The sequence below is a fragment of the Leuresthes tenuis genome, unplaced genomic scaffold (assembly GCF_036924035.1).
Source record: "Leuresthes tenuis unplaced genomic scaffold, fLeuTen1.0.hap1 SCAF_23, whole genome shotgun sequence".
Taxonomy (NCBI): Eukaryota; Metazoa; Chordata; class Actinopteri; order Atheriniformes; family Atherinopsidae; genus Leuresthes; species Leuresthes tenuis.
The window spans coordinates 1,575,525-1,592,375 of NW_027325377.1; the positions used below are offsets into that span (position 1 = coordinate 1,575,525).

The window sequence follows — 16,851 nt, forward strand, 5'->3', positions numbered from 1 at the left end:
GTGTAATTCGGTCATTATTTGGTGTAATTCGGTCATTATTTGGTGTAATTTGGTCATTATTTGGTATAATTTGGTCATTATTTGGTATAATTTGGTCATTATTTGGTATATTTGGTCATTATTTGGTGTAATTTGGTCATTATTTGGTATAATTCGGTCATTATTTGGTATAATTTGGTCATTATTTGGTATATTTTGATCATTATTTGGTGTAATTTGGTCATTATTTGGTATAATTCGGTCATTATTTGGTATAATTTGGTATATTTTGGTCATTATTTGGTATGATTTGGTCATTATTTGGTATATTTTGATCATTATTTGGTATAATTTGGTCATTATTTGGTGTAATTCGGTCATTATTTGGTGTAATTCGGTCATTATTTGGTATAATTTGGTCATTATTTGGTATAATTTGGTCATTATTTGGTATAATTTGGTATATTTTGGTCATTATTTGGTATGATTTGGTCATTATTTGGTATATTTTGATCATTATTTGGTGTAATTTGGTCATTATTTGGTATAATTTGGTATATTTTGGTCATTATTTGGTATGATTTGGTCATTATTTGGTATATTTTGATCATTATTTGGTGTAATTTGGACATTATTTGGTATATTTTGATCATTATTTGGTATAATTTGGTCATTATTTGGTATATTTTGATCATTATTTGGTATAATTTGGTCATTATTTGGTATATTTTGATCATTATTTGGTGTAATTTGGTCATTATTTGATATATTTTGATCATTATTTGGTGTAATTTGGTCATTATTGGTATTCAGACCTGTTTAAGGAAGAATGGGACAAAATAACAGCTGGAACTCTGCATCACCTGGTTTCCTCAGAGTCAGAACGGCTTTAAGTGTTGGCAGAAGGAAACAAAGTGGGAAAAGGTTCACTGACTTTATGGGATGCTGCAGGTCTGAGGTGTAGAAATGGGACAAAATAAGAGCTGGAACTGTTCAGAGAGACAGAATCACAGCTCCTCTCCAGCCCAGTCTGTACAGCTCTGTTCACAGCAGCTGGTTTTAGGAGGTGCAGTGATCCTCTCTTCCTCCTCCAACATCTCTGCTTCAGCTTTGTTCTGCCAAGCAAACATGAACCTGGACAGAAATCACACTGGAGAAACTTTAAAAGACGTTATTATCGGAAGAAAAACTACCTGCCACACACCAAACTGGCTGGAAGATACTTTCCTGGCAGTTTTATTCTCAAATACATCTTCATCTTTAGGTCATGGGCTGAGCTGGCTGTTAAAGCACCTGAACAGTTACCTTCACCTGGTGTGATGTGTTTCTACAGCCACAGGGTGGCAGTAATTACATTAAACCAAGTGCTGGTAGATAAAGATAATCAGATAATGACCCTGAGAATATAATATACTGATATCAGAGGTCCCCTTTAAGTGGATTTGGTTGTAATATTCAACTTTTTGTCACTCAGTCCCTGATCAATAAGATGAATCCTAACTGCCTGTGACTTATTTTCTCAAAAATCACCGTTTTATTTACTTGAACTTGTCCGTTCCCGAAGCTTTTTCAGTTATTTCATTCTTTTCAGCACATTTCGGGACTAGAAACTTGACTCTTTGACTCAAAAGTCTGAGATTAAAGCGACAAAAACACACCGAAAATGTTGAAAACTTTTTTTTTAATCTTTTCAACAAAACATCAAAACTTATGCAAAAGCATCACTTCACAAAACAAGACCTAAATATCACCATTCATGTTACTAATTAGAGTAAAAATTTAAGCAACCAGTGAAAACAAGTCAGTGCTGATCGGGCTGCTGCTGCCACCTGGCGGTGAGATGCTGCAACTGCAGCCCGATCAGGCCGTCCAATACAAATGTGCTTATTATAGGAAAATAGTGCGCAGCCGGTGTCCTCTTAGCTGTGAAAAACAATCAGATATCTCAAAAGAAGAAGACTGTTTTTATCAAAAAACACAGGATACAACAGTGTCTTCACGGCATCTGAAGCTTCATGTGGAGGAAATAGAAAAACAACACAGTGGCAGAGTGACATGATCAGGTGAAGAAGACATGCAGGTGTGTACACAACGAGCTGCTCAGACCGAGCAGTCCCGACTCCCGGCTCCACTTCAGAGGCTTCCTGAGTTTCAAGGAGTTTAAGTATTGCTGTTTTGTTCTTTGTTCCGTCGAAAGCTGAAGTTTTCGGTGAGGAGAGAATGAAGGAATCTGCAGCCCGTTACAGGACAAAGCTGCAACTTTTACATCAAACTGCAGCAAAGAGTCAATGAGAAAAGGCCAGAAAAAGAAAATCTTATGATTCTTCTTCTCTTCTTGTGATTTAGGTCATCAATCCCACTTCCTCCCCTTCGTTTTCCATTCTTACGGGTTGGACAGGTGTCCCATTTCTTTTGAAATCTTCATTCAAATGATCCCGACGGCCAAGCCGAAGGGCCACGAGCCGCCGCCCCTTTAACAGGAGGAGTGGAGCGGGAGGGGGGGGACTGGGATTGGTCCGTAGCGCGAGAGAAAGATGGGAAAAAGACGGTTTATCATTTATAAAATGTTTAAAAATGAGCAGCAGCCAAAATATTGCTGAAACAAACCAGGCCGATTTATTCTGAAAACTTTTCTTTAGTTTGATTAAATATTTTCAGCAGAAATCTAAAAAAAAAAAACATTCTGCTGTTACCAGGCAACGATCTGTTACTAAGACGGTGAGGGGGCGGAGCCTCAACTAGACGCTGATAAACACGCTACAGACAAAAAAAAAGTCGATTATAGAGTTTACAGAACATAGCAAAGACCTAAGAATCAATAACTGTTTGTTCAAAGTCCTTATGAAGTCTGATTTGATGTTAAAGTGTAGCTAATTGATCCGTCTTTAACTGTAAATCGTGTCTGAAACACAAACAAAGTCATTTTTCTTGGTATTTAAGAAACGATCTTTTATTGGGCGGTGCCTGATCAGGCCTCTGGAGCCGACCAATCAGAGCAGACTGGGCTTTTAGAGACGGTGAGGCCCCCTCAGCTTCTGTTATGGGAACTTTAAGTATAAAGAAAGCAATAAACTCTGCAGTTCCAGCCAGTCTGTCACCATAACCGATTTTCTTCTTTCACGATTATCGTGGCCAAAAGAATTCAAGCCGTTCCTGTTCTGATTCATCATCTTCTTTGTCTCTTTCGGTAACTGAATTACACCCAAAATACAAAGTAAACTGTAAAAATTGACAAAAAAAAAGCTGAAATCAATAATGTTGTGATTTTATCAGCTGAGACCAAGTCATAAATGGTTTTAATATCGCAATTATCGTCGATACTGAGGTTTAGCAAGACCCCGATTTCTAGCAAAGCAATGCACGCCTTCTGACCAATCACAGTCCAGGACTCCCCACACCGTTTTAACACAGAGACGGAGTTAAGAAACCAAGAATTTAAATCGGATGAACAGCGTTAAATGAACCACGCTAGCTTGTTTCTGCCTCCTCAGACCTCGTAGTGCAGGTCATTGAGCTCCAGTCTCGTGTAATGGCGTCTGTCGAAGGACTCCATCGCCTTCCGGCCCCCGACCGCCAGAGCCAGCATGAGCACAGCGAGCCCCAGCACCATGAACGCCACCACGCCGCTCTTCAGCGCCCCCTGTGCGGCTAACGTTTTCCCCTGGCCAGCATTCGAGTTCTGGAGTGTGTGGCCAGGCTGGAGCGCATCTTTGGGTACGATGATCAGGCTTGTTGCTGGAGTTGTCATAGCGATGGATGGCTCAGTGGTGGTGGTGGTGGTTGGAGGTGAAGTAGTAGTAGGGATGGTGGTGGTAGAGGTAGGGGTGGTGGTAGTGGTAGTAGGAGTAGTGGTAGAGGTAGGGATGGTGGTGGTAGTGGTTGTAGGAGTAGTGGTAGTGGTAGAGGTAGGGATGGCGGTGGTAGTAGTGGTAGTAGTGGTAGGAGTAGTGGTAGTAGTGGTAGGAGTAGTAGAGGTAGGGGTGGTGGTGGCAGTGGTAGTAGTGGTAGTAGTAGAGGTAGGGGTGGTGGTTGTAGTTGTGGGAGTGGTTGTAATAGTTGTGGGAGCTGCAGTAGTGGTAGTTGTAGTGTGCGGCTTTGGGGTTTCAGTAGTTCTGTGCTCTCTGATCTCTGTTACGACAGGAAGTGATGTCGTGGAGCCTGGAGCTGGCCGGGTGGTGGTGACGGCGTCGGTGGGGTGCGGTTTTCCTTTCTTGGTGGTTTTATTTTGCTTTTTGCTGGTTTTGTTTGGTTTTCTTGTGATTAAGGTGGAAGAAAGCGCAGCCGTTGTTGTTCTTGTTGTGGCGACGGCGGTTGGTGGCGAGGTGGCGATGATGATGACGATGGGCGAAGGTTCTGTGGTGGTGGGTGGTGCCTGTGTGGTGGTGGTTGGTGCCATAGTTGTTGTTGTGGTCGGTGTGGTGGTTGCTAGTGTCGTGGTTGCTGGTGTTGTGGTGGTCACGGTGCCGGTTGTCATGGTGACAGGTCTCAGGGTGGGTGGATGACTTAAGCCTGTGAAAGACAACAAGAGGTGTTACTGTTCTGTTAATTGAATTTTGGCCATAAAAAGGTAATCCACAGCAAGTAAATACACCTGAAATCACAAATCATCGGCCAATAGAAACATGGGAAGGTTCTCCTGAGCCACACTTCCTACATATTTCACTATTATTCTGTATATATTTCCAGTTCCAGTTTGAAGGTTTTAGGTATCAGGTTAAAATGACATATCTTATATATCATATTATCTGTTGAACAAAAAAAACAAGACAAAACACAGAGACAGCGTTAAAAAAACTAAGTGAACCATTACTACTTGCACAGCAATTAAGAGGGTAAGTAGCAGCCAGTCCATCACAGGGCCAAACAGGGGCAAACACCCTACCCCACTCCACAGGTGCTGTCCCAAGTGTCTCAGCCAAGACAGCCCCACCATGTCCAGAGCCTTTGGGTGAATTCACCTCAGGGAGAATCTCATCCATCCCCGGTGCCCTACCTCCGGGAAGCTTGTTCAATACCTCAGCCAAGTTGATGGGCAAATCCTTACTCAACACCTCAGACTCTGCCTCCCCAGGAGGGGACATGCTGGTCAGATTAAGGAGATCCTCAAAGCGCACCTTCCACGGCTCGATGATATCCTCAATTTGGGTCAGCAGTTCTCCACCCAGGTCAAGCACAACCTGGTTTGCTAGAACATCCTTGAATCCAGCCTAAATTCCTCCTTCATCTGAGTTTTAGCTTCTGTAACCACCAAAGCTGCAACTCTTTTGATCACTCTGTGTCTATCAGGCCTGAGAGGGCTCTTTCTTCAGCTTGATTGCTTCCCCAGCGGTTGCTGACCCTACAGGCACCAACCACCTTCTGCCCACTGCTCCTGAAAGCCATGTCCACAATGGAGGTCCTGAACATGGTCCGTTTACATTTCTTGTCTCTACAGGAAGATGAGAAAAACTTTCCAGGGGGATGTTAATTAAAGATCTCACAGACTTGTGCCCAGTTTAGGCATTTAGCAGATACTTTTATCCATTAGACATGAAGGGTAAGGGGGCCTTGCCTATGGACCCCTACTGGAGGTAGAACCTGGGGGATTTGAACCTAGGTCTCCCACACAAAAGGTGGCAATCATACCACAACACTATCCAGTCCAGTTTACCCCCACTACCTCCTTACCAGGTCTATCTGGCAGTGTTCCCCACCCACAGATCCCCCTTACCACCAGATTGTGATCAGTTGACAGCTCTGCCCCTTCCTTCTTAGCCAAAGTGTCAAAGACACATGGCTGCAGGTCTGATGGTGAAACTACAAAATCGATCATTGATCTTTGGCTGCTGGTTGACTTGTTCCAAATACACTTTATGCTTATCTTTATGCTTTTATTCAAAGCGACTTACAGGTAGGCAAGTAGAGTAAGGGGGTCTTGCCTAAGGACCCCTACTGGAGGTAGAACTTGGGGGATTTGAACCTAGGTCTCCCACACAAAAGGTGGCAATCATACCACTACACTATCCAGTCCAGTTCACCCCCACTACCTCCTTACCAGGTCTATCTGGCAGTGTTCCCCACCCACAGATCCCCCTACAAAATCGATCATTGGCTGCCGGTTGCCTTGTTCCAAATACACTTTATGCTTATCTTTATGCTTTTATCCAAAGCGACTTACAGGTAGGGTAAGGGGGTCTTGCCTAAGGACCCCTACTGGAGGTAGAACCTTTCTTGCAGGGTATTTGAACCTAGGTAACCCCTTCCTTCTTAGCCAAACTGTCAAAGACAGATGGCTGCAGGTCTGATTATGCAACTACAAAATCGATCATTGATCTTTGGCTGCCGGTTGCCTTGTTCCAAATACACTTTATGCTTATTTTTATGCATTTAGCAGACGCTTTTATCCAAAACGACTTACAGATAGGGTAAGGGGGTCCTGCCTAAGGACCCCTACTGGAGGTAGAACCTGGGGGATTTGAACCCAGGTCTCCCACACAATAGGTGGCAATCATACCACGACACTATCCAGTCCAGTTTACCCCCACTACCTCCTTACCAGGTCTATCTGGTAGTGTTCCCCACCCACAGATCCCCCTACAAAATCGATCATTGGCTGCCGGTTGCCTTGTTCCAAATACACTTTATGCTTATGTTTAGCTTTTATCCAAAGCGACTTACAGGTAGGGTAAGGGGGTCTTGCCTAAGGACCCCTACTGGAGGTAGAACCTTTCTTGCAGGGTATTTGAACCTAGGTAACCTTCTTAGCCAAACTGTCAAAGACAGATGGCTGCAGGTCTGATGATGCAACTACAAAATCGATCATTGATCTTTGGCTGCTGGTTGCCTTGTTCCAAATACACTTTATGCTTATCTTTATGCATTTAGCAGACGCTTTTATCCAAAGCGACTTACAGGTAGGCAAGTAGAGTAAGGGGGTCCTGCCTAAGGACCCCTACTGGAGGTAGAACCTGGGGGATTTGAACCTAGGTCTCCCACACAATAGGTGGCAATCATACCACGACACTATCCAGTCCAGTTCACCCCCACTACCTCCTTACCAGGTCTATCTGGCAGTGTTCCCCACCCACAGATCCCCCTACAAAATCGATCATTGATCATTGGCTGCCGGTTGCCTTGTTCCAAATACACTTTATGCTTATGTTTATGCTTTTATCCAAAGCGACTTACAGGTAGGCATGTAGGGTAAGGGGGTCTTGCCTAAGGACCCCTACTTGAGGTAGAACCTTTTTTGCAGGGGATTTGAACCTCGGTAACCCCTTCCTTCTTAGCCAAAGTGTCAAAGACAGATGGCTGCAGGTCTGATGATGCAACTACAAAATCGATCATTGATCTTTGGCTGCCGGTTGCCTTGTTCCAAATCCACTTTATGCTTATTTTTATGCTTTTATCCAAAGCGACTTACAGGTAGGCAGGTAGGGTAAGTAAGGGGGTCTTGCCTAAGGACCCCTACTGGAGGTAGAACCTGGGGGATTTGAACCCAGGTCTCCCACAGGAAGGGTGGCAATCATACCACTACTTGGGTCATTGCCCACATGGGCATTGTAGAGTGTCTCCTGGCAATACTCCAGTAGAGTGATGGAGCCCCCGGGTGGCACACCTACTACTTGTGAGGATCCCCACATCCACCTGAAGCATGAGAGTATGAGTCCAGCCCCTTTCTCCCACTGTGTGTGGAGGTGAGCCCCCCTCTTTATAAGTGGCACAGCTCCACCTGACAGACCAGGTAAGCCTCTTCCCCCACCAACAAGGTGACGTTCCACATTTTAAGAGCCAGCTTGCGACGCTCAGACCCTCACATCTTGGGGTTCACTTAGTTTTTCACACACTGCTTCTGTGTAATATGTCATGTGTTCATCTGAGGTTGGATTTACCTTATTTACCTCATTATTTCATCATGTCGTTACAAGTAAACGAGTCTTTTTCTCTTTAAATATCTAAATTCAGAAACACTTTGAGGTTCCTTGTCATGGGACCTGAGGTCCAACTGATTCACAAAGAACAGATTTGCTTTTAATCTTTTCCCTGTTCAGTCAGACTTCTGAAGCTTAATCTTTTTTTATTCCTGAGCTCATCATCTGGGATTGACAGGCTTTAGATACTCTGAAACAATTCATGGCTTAACCCCTTAAAATTGCTGCAATTTTTTGCTTCAAACGCCTAAAAAAGGTCAATTTAAAGCTGTTCTTGAAGCATTTGGAGTATAGGCATGGTTTGCAGCAGTGGACTGTGTCTTTATGAATGTAAGACATGGTTTGTTTCACCAGTTTACATGTATTAAAAGGACCATTTGTGCTGGAGTTGTATCTATTCTTGGGATACTGTGAGGTTTCATAGGTGAGTTGCATCATTTTTGGTATTTGCTACAAACGTTCTACAGGAAACCATGAGGAAAAAGGCCGATTTCCTCACCTTTGTAGATGTCGTACACGTTGATGCCGTCCTGAGCCTTCATTAATGGACAGTCCTGCTCACTCTGACAGTGGAACAGGATGCAGTTATCTTCCCCGGCTGGTTTGTTGGAGTTGAACACGGCCATGTTGCACCTGGCGCCTTCAGAAACACAAAGTTAGCATCTTTAACCGCGTTATCCAACTACAGCTCACAGTCTTCACCGGCCTGACTGGGAGTGTTGTTTTCTGAGCTTTCATACTGCTGAAATGTTAAAAACATACACTCAGATGCACATTTTTCTCCCATCAAGACTAATGACACATATTATTATTATTAAGTTGCTGCTTCTTTAAATTCAAGAAATTTGAATTGTGGGTCAAATATATCCTACAATGTTCCAAAAAGCATCCTGTGGATCAAAATATAAATATGTGGGCAGCAAATCCTATAACTTTTGAGTTTTTAGTACCAACATTTTTAAATACCAACAGTGTAAACAGCCTTCACTTTGGCTAACAGCATCTAGACTTTTAGCTGCTACTCAAAACAAGCCAAGCTCTCCACAGACTGTTGCTTCCCCACCATGTTTGACATGATATACAGACAAGTTAAGGCTAATTGTGGTAAAACACACAATCTGTCTTATAGTTTTGGAAAAAAGAGCAAAGATTTGAGATTGGTGACATTTTGAAGATGCAACATTAGCGATGCTAGCATGCTAGCTAACCCCAACAAAAGGTTAAACAGAACATCCAGGAGTTTTTCATTAACATAGCTCACAATATCTGTCTGTGTCAAACTGTGAATTACAGAAAGACATTTTTATCATGTTGATCTATTTTAAATAAGTTCTATTTACAGCTTGAAAAATTTACGTAAAAATGAATGAATTCAGTCTGTGAAAAGCAGTGAAAATAATTATTTCTCAGCCAGCTTAAATCTGTAATGAGAAATCTGTCGTTACTTCAGTAAAAGTTAGCCGTATTTATGCATTTCCTGAAAAAAGAGGAGTTAGGGAGGATGTCCCAGCCCTGAAGAGGCCACTCTGCTCTCATTGGTCAGCTCCAGTGGCCTGATTAGGCTCCGCCCACAACAGCTTTAGTGTTGATTCTGTTTTGAAACAGAATAACTGATTTCTTTTATTATCATAAATAATGTTTTGTAGTTTAAATTTAAAACAACGTTGCTGTTGGTTGTTTTTAGTTGTAATTTAAAAAAATAATTCAAATATAACTTAGCAATTAAGCCAGATTTCCAAATGAAGCTCCTACCTCAGAGCCAGAAATACCACCAAAGACTTATCAGCGTTTTCAAAGGAGGCTGCTGACAGCTCGTCACACAGAAATAGTTCAGTCTGAGTGTTTGTGAGACCATGAGAGGGTTTTTAAGCATCTTTAGACTCAGTATTCTGAAAGATGTAAAGTCTGTTTGTTACTTTATCACACATCTACTTTCAAAAGGGACAAATTCTGCTCAGAGGGTGTCGTGCGTTCAGTCAAAGAGTCCAAAATGTCACCAGTGACACCCTCAAAAGTACCTTTTTTGTCAGTGTGGGACCAGATAACCCGGGTTAAATTAAGTTGGTCATATTTTATAGGAGCTTTTTCACATTATTTATGGATTATCTGCATTATTCATACCTATAGCACCATCTCAGTGCCATGAAAGGACCAGATAACCCGGGTTAAATTAAGCTGGTCATATTTTATAGGAGCTTTTTCACATTATTTATGGATTATCTGCATTATTCATACCTATAGCACCATCTCAGGGCCATGAAAGGACCAGATAACCCGGGTTAAATTAAGTTGGTCATATTTTATAGGAGCTTTTTCACATTATTTATGGATTATCTGCATTATTCATACCTATAGCACCATCTCAGGGCCATGAAAGGACCAGATAACCCGGGTTAAATTAAGTTGGACATATTTTATAGGAGCTTTTTCACATTATTTATGGATTATCTGCATTATTCATACCTATAGCACCATCTCAGGGCCATGAAAGGACCAGATAACCCGGGTTAAATTAAGCTGGTCATATTTAATAGCAGCTTTTTCACATTATTTATGGATTATCTGCATTATTCATACCTATAGCACCACCTCAGTGCCATGAAAGGACCAGATAACCCGGGTTAAATTAAGTTGGACATATTTTATAGGAGCTTTTTCACATTATTTATGGATTATCTGCATTATTCATACCTATAGCACCATCTCAGTGCCATGAAAGGACCAGATAACCCGGGTTAAATTAAGCTGGAGCCATATTTTAGGAGCTTTTTCACATTATTTATGGATTATCTGCATTATTCATACCTATAGCACCATCTCAGTGCCATGAAAGGACCAGATAACCCGGGTTAAATTAAGTTGGAGCCATATTTTAGGAGCTTTTTCACATTATTTATGGATTATCTGCATTATTCATACCTATAGCACCACCTCAGTGCCATGAAAGGACCAGATAACCCGGGTTAAATTAAGTTGGACATATTTTATAGGAGCTTTTTCACATTATTTATGGATTATCTGCATTATTCATACCTATAGCACCATCTCAGTGCCATGAAAGGACCAGATAACCCGGGTTAAATTAAGTTGGAGCCATATTTTAGGAGCTTTTTCACATTATTTATGGATTATCTGCATTATTCATACCTATAGCACCATCTCAGGGCCATGAAAGGACCAGATAACCCGGGTTAAATTAAGCTGGAGTCATATTTTATAGGAGCTTTTTCACATTATTTATGGATTATCTGCATTATTCATACCTATAGCACCATCTCAGTGCCATGAAAGGACCAGATAACCCGGGTTAAATTAAGCTGGAGCCATATTTTATAGGAGCTTTTTCACATTATTTATGGATTATCTGCATTATTCATACCTATAGCACCATCTCAGTGCCATGAAAGGACCAGATAACCCGGGTTAAATTAAGTTGGTCATATTTTAGGAGCTTTTTCACATTATTTATGGATTATCTGCATTATTCATACCTATAGCACCATCTCAGTGCCATGAAAGGACCAGATAACCCGGGTTAAATTAAGTTGGAGCCATATTTTATAGGAGCTTTTTCACATTATTTATGGATTATCTGCATTATTCATACCTATAGCACCATCTCAGTGCCATGAAAGGACCAGATAACCCGGGTTAAATTAAGTTGGTCATATTTTATAGGAGCTTTTTCACATTATTTATGGATTATCTGCATTATTCATACCTATAGCACCATCTCAGGGCCATGAAAGGACCAGATAACCCGGGTTAACTCACCTGGTTGCACTTCCTCTGAGCAGCAGGCGAGGACGCAGTCCCTCTCGGTTCGGACCACCCGGGCGCCCATGACCGTCGTGGTCCTGCTCGCCGCCACTCTGACGTCGACGGTGGCGCTCTGGTGCTGTCTGGAGAAACACGTCTCCGGTTGCAGGGCCGACACAGGAAGTGACATCATCAGGAGCGCCGCCGCAACGGAGAGGAGGAGCCTGAGCTTCGGTAAAGGTCGGAGGGGCGGAGCCATGGCTGCAGCAGGTCCCGTCGAATCAGAAAGGCTTCGGAGCTGAGATCCACACCAACGTTCTGCAGAGAAACGACGCCGCAGTTATTCATTCCTGTCCTTTGAGCTGCTCTAAGCTGTAAAAAACACACTGTGACACTTGATCGGTTTCATTTAAACGTCTCAGAGCGGCTTCTTCTTCTTCTTCTTCTTCTTCTACGGGAGGAAAGTGTCAGGTCAACAGGCTGATGTGTCCCAGATCTATCTGAGAACCACAAAGAGAGCTAATTTAGAGGGAAAAATAGGAAGCTAAAAATGGAAGCTGCTCCTGAAGGAGGCAGCTTCCATTTTTAGAAGGAGGTCATGAGCGTGTTGGGGGGGCCGGCTGTCCACGAATCAAAGCCCGCTTCACATCACACGCTGAAATTCAGGAGGACAGGAGGTAAAAATACTGATACAACCACCTAAAAATAACTCAAAACTCATCACAGATCAGCCTTTTATCCCAGTGTCTGAACATCTGGCTCACATCAGGATCTTTTCCATCAGTCACATCCTGACACTCCAGTTTCCTCACATTTCTATGGGAATAAAACTGTGAATTAAATGCTTAAATGCCCATAAATACGCGTCCTTAGGAGCAGAGACTCACCGGGCTGGTCGTGTGAGCCGTCCATCAGACGCTCGGCGGCTCTTTGGGTCCACAGTCCACAGAACGGGACTTTAGCCCGTCTCCTGTCAGGAACACAGGGCTGTTAATTCCCCTTATCTGCTGCTATCTGACCCACTATCAGCCACAGCCAGCTGCACCTTGGTCATCACTTATCAGGACCCCGATGTGCCGGATGTTAGCCAGAGAGCAGCTAAAGCTGCTGATGTGGTCAGTCTGCGCCGAAGCTGGAGCCAGACGGACTAAAGTCAGTTTAAATGTGTTCAGGAGACAGTTTTCTGCTGATTCTCAGTCTTACGAATCTGAGGTTTTGGGTGAGTTTAAGACACATGCAGTTAGCTGTAAGTTAGCAGTTAGCTGTAAGTTAGCAGTTAGCTGTAAGTCAGCAGTTAGCTGTAAGTTAGCAGTTAGCTGTAAGTCAGCAGTTAGCTGTAAGTCAGCAGTTAGCTGTAAGTTAGCAGTTAGCTGTAAGTTAGCAGTTAGCTGTTAGTTAGAAGTTAGCTGTAAGTTAGCAGTTAGCTGTAAGTCAGCAGTTAGCTGTAAGTTAGAAGTTAGCTGTAAGTTAGCAGTTAGCTGTAAGTCAGCAGTTAGCTGTAAGTTAGCAGTTAGCTGTTAGTTAGCAGTTAGCTGTAAGTTAGCAGTTAGCTGTAAGTTAGCAGTTAGCTGTAAGTTAGATGCTAGCTGTAAGTTAGCAGTTAGCATGTAGCTATAAGTTAGCAGTTAGCTGTAAATTAGATGCTAGCTGTAAGTCAGCAGTTAGCTGTGAGTTACCAGTTAGCTGTGAGTCAGCAGTTAGCTGTTAGTTAGCAGTTAGCTGTAAGTTAGCAGTTAGCTGTAAGTTAGCAGTTAGCTGTAAGTTAGATGCTAGCTGTAAGTTAGCAGTTAGCATGTAGCTATAAGTTAGCAGTTAGCTGTAAATTAGATGCTAGCTGTAAGTCAGCAGTTAGCTGTGAGTTACCAGTTAGCTGTGAGTCAGCAGTTAGCTGTAAGTTAGATGCTAGCTGTAAGTTAGCAGTTAGCAGTTAGCTGTAAGTTAGCAGTTAGCTGTAAGTTAGATGCTAGCTGTAAGTTAGCAGTTAGCTGTGAGTTAGCAGTTAGCTGTAAGTCAGCAGCAGATGCGAGCAAACAATCGCATCAACACATGAACTGGACAAAAACTTCCTGTTTGTGTTGAACTAAGACATTTAGGACTGTGGAGACTAAAAGATGAAGCTTATGAGTCTGGAAGTAAGAACAATCTTCCCCCCCGTCCCACTCAGAATTGAGTCTCCCTCCTCACTCGATGGTGCATTCACGGACCCCCCAATACCTAAAGGAATTACTCAGCCTCCAGACCTTTCCTCTGCAGCTACGAGGCCGAGGAGCGCCTGAACGCCCCACAGACTGCTTTTAAACAGACCTTTTTAAGAAAGCTTATTGCTAAAAGGTCTTTTATAGCACTTTGAGATCAATAAAATATAAAGAAATACGGTAATTATTCATTAAATCAACCGATAGTTTTATGTCTCGTCGGTATATCAGTAAAAATTAAGCTAAATTTCTTTAATCTACATGAAAATATTTACCTGATGAAGAACTTTCGGACCACAGAAAACCAGAGGAAAGGGAAACTTTCTGAACCACACTCCCTCATCTCTACCCTTAGATACTGATTTTTCACAGTTCATTCAGTTCATTTGACGAATCTTCCCACCTGACTGCTTAGTTAACTGAGACAAGTCAAGAAGAAATGGTCCTTTTTGGTTGAAACGCATATTAAAGGCTTTCAGCCACAGTTAGCTACAGTTAGCTAACTAATAACTAATAACTAATTAGCTAACTAAACTTCCCTTTGGTAATACTTTTTGGGATTGAGCCTATGACCAAATCATTTGTTTGTCGGGTTAATAATTGCTTTTTAAATCTTTTTTAATATGTGATATCAGACATCGCTGTCAGCCACCGGGCTTCGGTTCACTTTAACTGGCACCTCTTGGTAGATTTAGGTGCTTTTTTGGTACCTTTTGGTCGGTTTTATATTTTTAAAAAGGAATATTTGGGACAAGCAGTTGAAAAGCCTGCAGGATGATGATGTTTCGGCTCTGGATCCAAACATAGAAGGTTTTTTAATACATTCCTGAGTTGGTTTTTATAGTGCGACTAATGCAATAAAGTCTGTAGTTTCTGCAGGTTCATTAGTGGCAAAGCAGAGTTTGAAGTACAGAAATATCTGTAAATATTTGATTTCATTCACTTCCTCATCGATTTACGGGAACATTTTGAATGTGAAGACCCCTTAATTCAGGGTATAATTCAGATAAAACGTACAGTGGTAGTGAGTAGAGACTAGATTTGATGTACGACTTGATATTTTTAACCTTTGTTATTTAATTCCGCGCCAGTTGTGACGGTGGGGCTTGAATAATTAAGTGAACGGCACCATTGTCCTGTTAAATCATTGCTCTTTGAATATTTGACTATTTGAATTCATCTCCCAACCGCCTCCCAAACAAAGCGCAGCCTGTTCCGATTGGCACGATCCGGCTCCGCCCCCAAATATTTCCAGACTTTTAATTGGTTGACAATTAGCCACGCCCCCCGGTACAGGATGAGTCATAAACTCACAGGAGGAGTCATTACCTCATCCTGGTCCAGGAATTCACAAATTCTAAAATATAATCTTGAACACTGATGATGATAAAAGTCTTTTGGCTCGTTTGGTTGTTGTTTAACATTTTCTTTAGAAACATTTACACAAAAAAAATTCATTTTGTGGGGACTTTAACAACAGGCTTTGTGATAAATCTGCAAACAGCGATACTGTGCTCAAACATTAATAATGTTGCTGATTTTCTAGTCATAAAACCGAATCAAACTTGAGTGTTTGGGGGTCCCGGTGGGTTAGAAAAGTCAGAACTTTGGACTCATTTTCAGCTAAAAAATTAAATAAATCTACACCAAAATGAGAAGAAATTCTAAGTCTGATTTCAACCCAAAAGCATCCATGTGGGGAGCTTTAGCTTAGTTTGTTAGAAGCTAAGCAGCTGGGGTCTGAGCCCCCGGGCTGGAGGCCATCTCCACCTGCCCAACACACCCGGAGTGACCCGATGTGCAGCTCTACCTCCCCGCAGGTGCCTCACAGCAGCCCCGTGCTGCTTGTACCGCTGGTCCTGGATGAAAGAGGCTGAGCTGGGACACAAAGCGGCGGACACCTGCCTGTTGTTCCCCGGCTCTGCCTGCACGTTCAGCGGGGACAGCTCAGCTCGGCGCCGCCTCCATCGTCCTCCGTCGGTCGGTCAGCGGTCAGATGAGTCGGTGTTGAAGGGGAAAGTGGAGGCTCCGGCGGCTCCGGTTACAACCAGTTCACTGCCAGTCAGCGTCTCCCTCCATCCCGAGAGGACATGTTGGAAATGGGGATAAAAAACGAGTCGGGGAATAACCGCAGAAGCGCGGCGGCTCAGCTCCGGCAGAGACCAGCGGATAATAGCGGGGACATGTCGGCCTGAAACGGCGTGAAATCCGGTCACCTGCAGCTGCTCCGTCTCCGGATGATGGACTGCGTTACATGATGGCTGGTGCGCAAGATGTGCTGCTTCTCTCCGGAGTCTGACCCATTTTAGTCTTTGTCCTCTGGAAGGGGGAGGGATGAGCCTGCACCCCCAATCTGACGAAAATACGTTTTCACACCTGATAAACCCCGAAAATAGTCCTGTTTGAGTCCAAATGACGGTCACATTAAACCTCCTCCTGTTCCCAGAAGCCCGAGAATTCAGAATAAAAACACTTTATATAAGAGATGGAAAAGCAGGCTCATCAATAATTAAAGATGATGAAGAAGACGTCACATTTACATGTCTACAGCATCAGATTTAAGAGACAAATCCTCCATGAAAATACCTTAAAAACATGAAAATGAACGTTCAGCCCCCGCAGATTGAATCTAATTCATGAATCGGGTCATATTTTGGACTAGAAACGCTGAAAAAAAGCATGTTTAACATGTAAAGAAGCCAGTTATAGCCTCCAGAATATGAAAATATGATGAGAGCAGCCATAAAACACAGATGTAAGGTCCCAGACTGGTGAAACCACATGAAAACCCAATAAAAACAGACGAGTTTCATCAGTTTTCGTCACTCAAACAACAGTATTTGACAGTATTTTTGATCTGAGAACATAGATTTGGAAACTGGTGGAACTTCAGTGAGTTTGGATGATTTTAATCGAGGATAAATCTCCACAAACAGGGCTGGAGGGAACTAAATCCAACGTGTTAACAATGAGAAATGAGGCTGGACATTAACATCTGTAGAGCACAT

The 16,851-nt window shown here is 42.7% G+C and overlaps 1 protein-coding gene across 2 annotated transcripts; it reads right to left on the bottom strand.

Moving 5' to 3' along the window:
* Nucleotides 1-1,679: 1,679 nt before the first annotated feature.
* Nucleotides 1,680-16,331, bottom strand: mansc1 (MANSC domain containing 1). Of its 2 annotated transcripts, none has more exons than XM_072377756.1 (4): nt 15,749-16,331; nt 11,664-11,966; nt 8,389-8,529; nt 1,680-4,488 (listed from the first exon to the last, which is right to left on the bottom strand). In XM_072377756.1, exons 2-4 carry the CDS (start codon nt 11,905-11,907, stop codon nt 3,467-3,469), a joined length of 1,407 nt encoding a protein of 468 aa, XP_072233857.1. In that variant the 5' UTR covers nt 11,908-11,966; nt 15,749-16,331; the 3' UTR covers nt 1,680-3,466. The 2 variants fall into 2 exon arrangements, with proteins under 2 accessions (XP_072233857.1, XP_072233856.1); XM_072377755.1 differs by lacking the exon at nt 15,749-16,331 and adding an exon at nt 12,536-12,966.
* Between the last annotated feature and the right edge of the window lie 520 nt (nt 16,332-16,851).

What these genes read in the sequence shown, in the direction of transcription:
- mansc1 (XM_072377755.1), bottom strand. Translation starts at nt 12,560, where the DNA reads ATGGACGGCTCACACGACCAGCCCG. An exon ending in CGGCTCACACGACCAGCCCG is followed by an intron (nt 11,967 to 12,535) that starts GTGAGTCTCTGC and finishes GTTTCTCTGCAG; the next exon opens with AACGTTGGTGTGGATCTCAG. An exon ending in CTCAGAGGAAGTGCAACCAG is followed by an intron (nt 8,530 to 11,663) that starts GTGAGTTAACCC and finishes GTGTTTCTGAAG; the next exon opens with GCGCCAGGTGCAACATGGCC.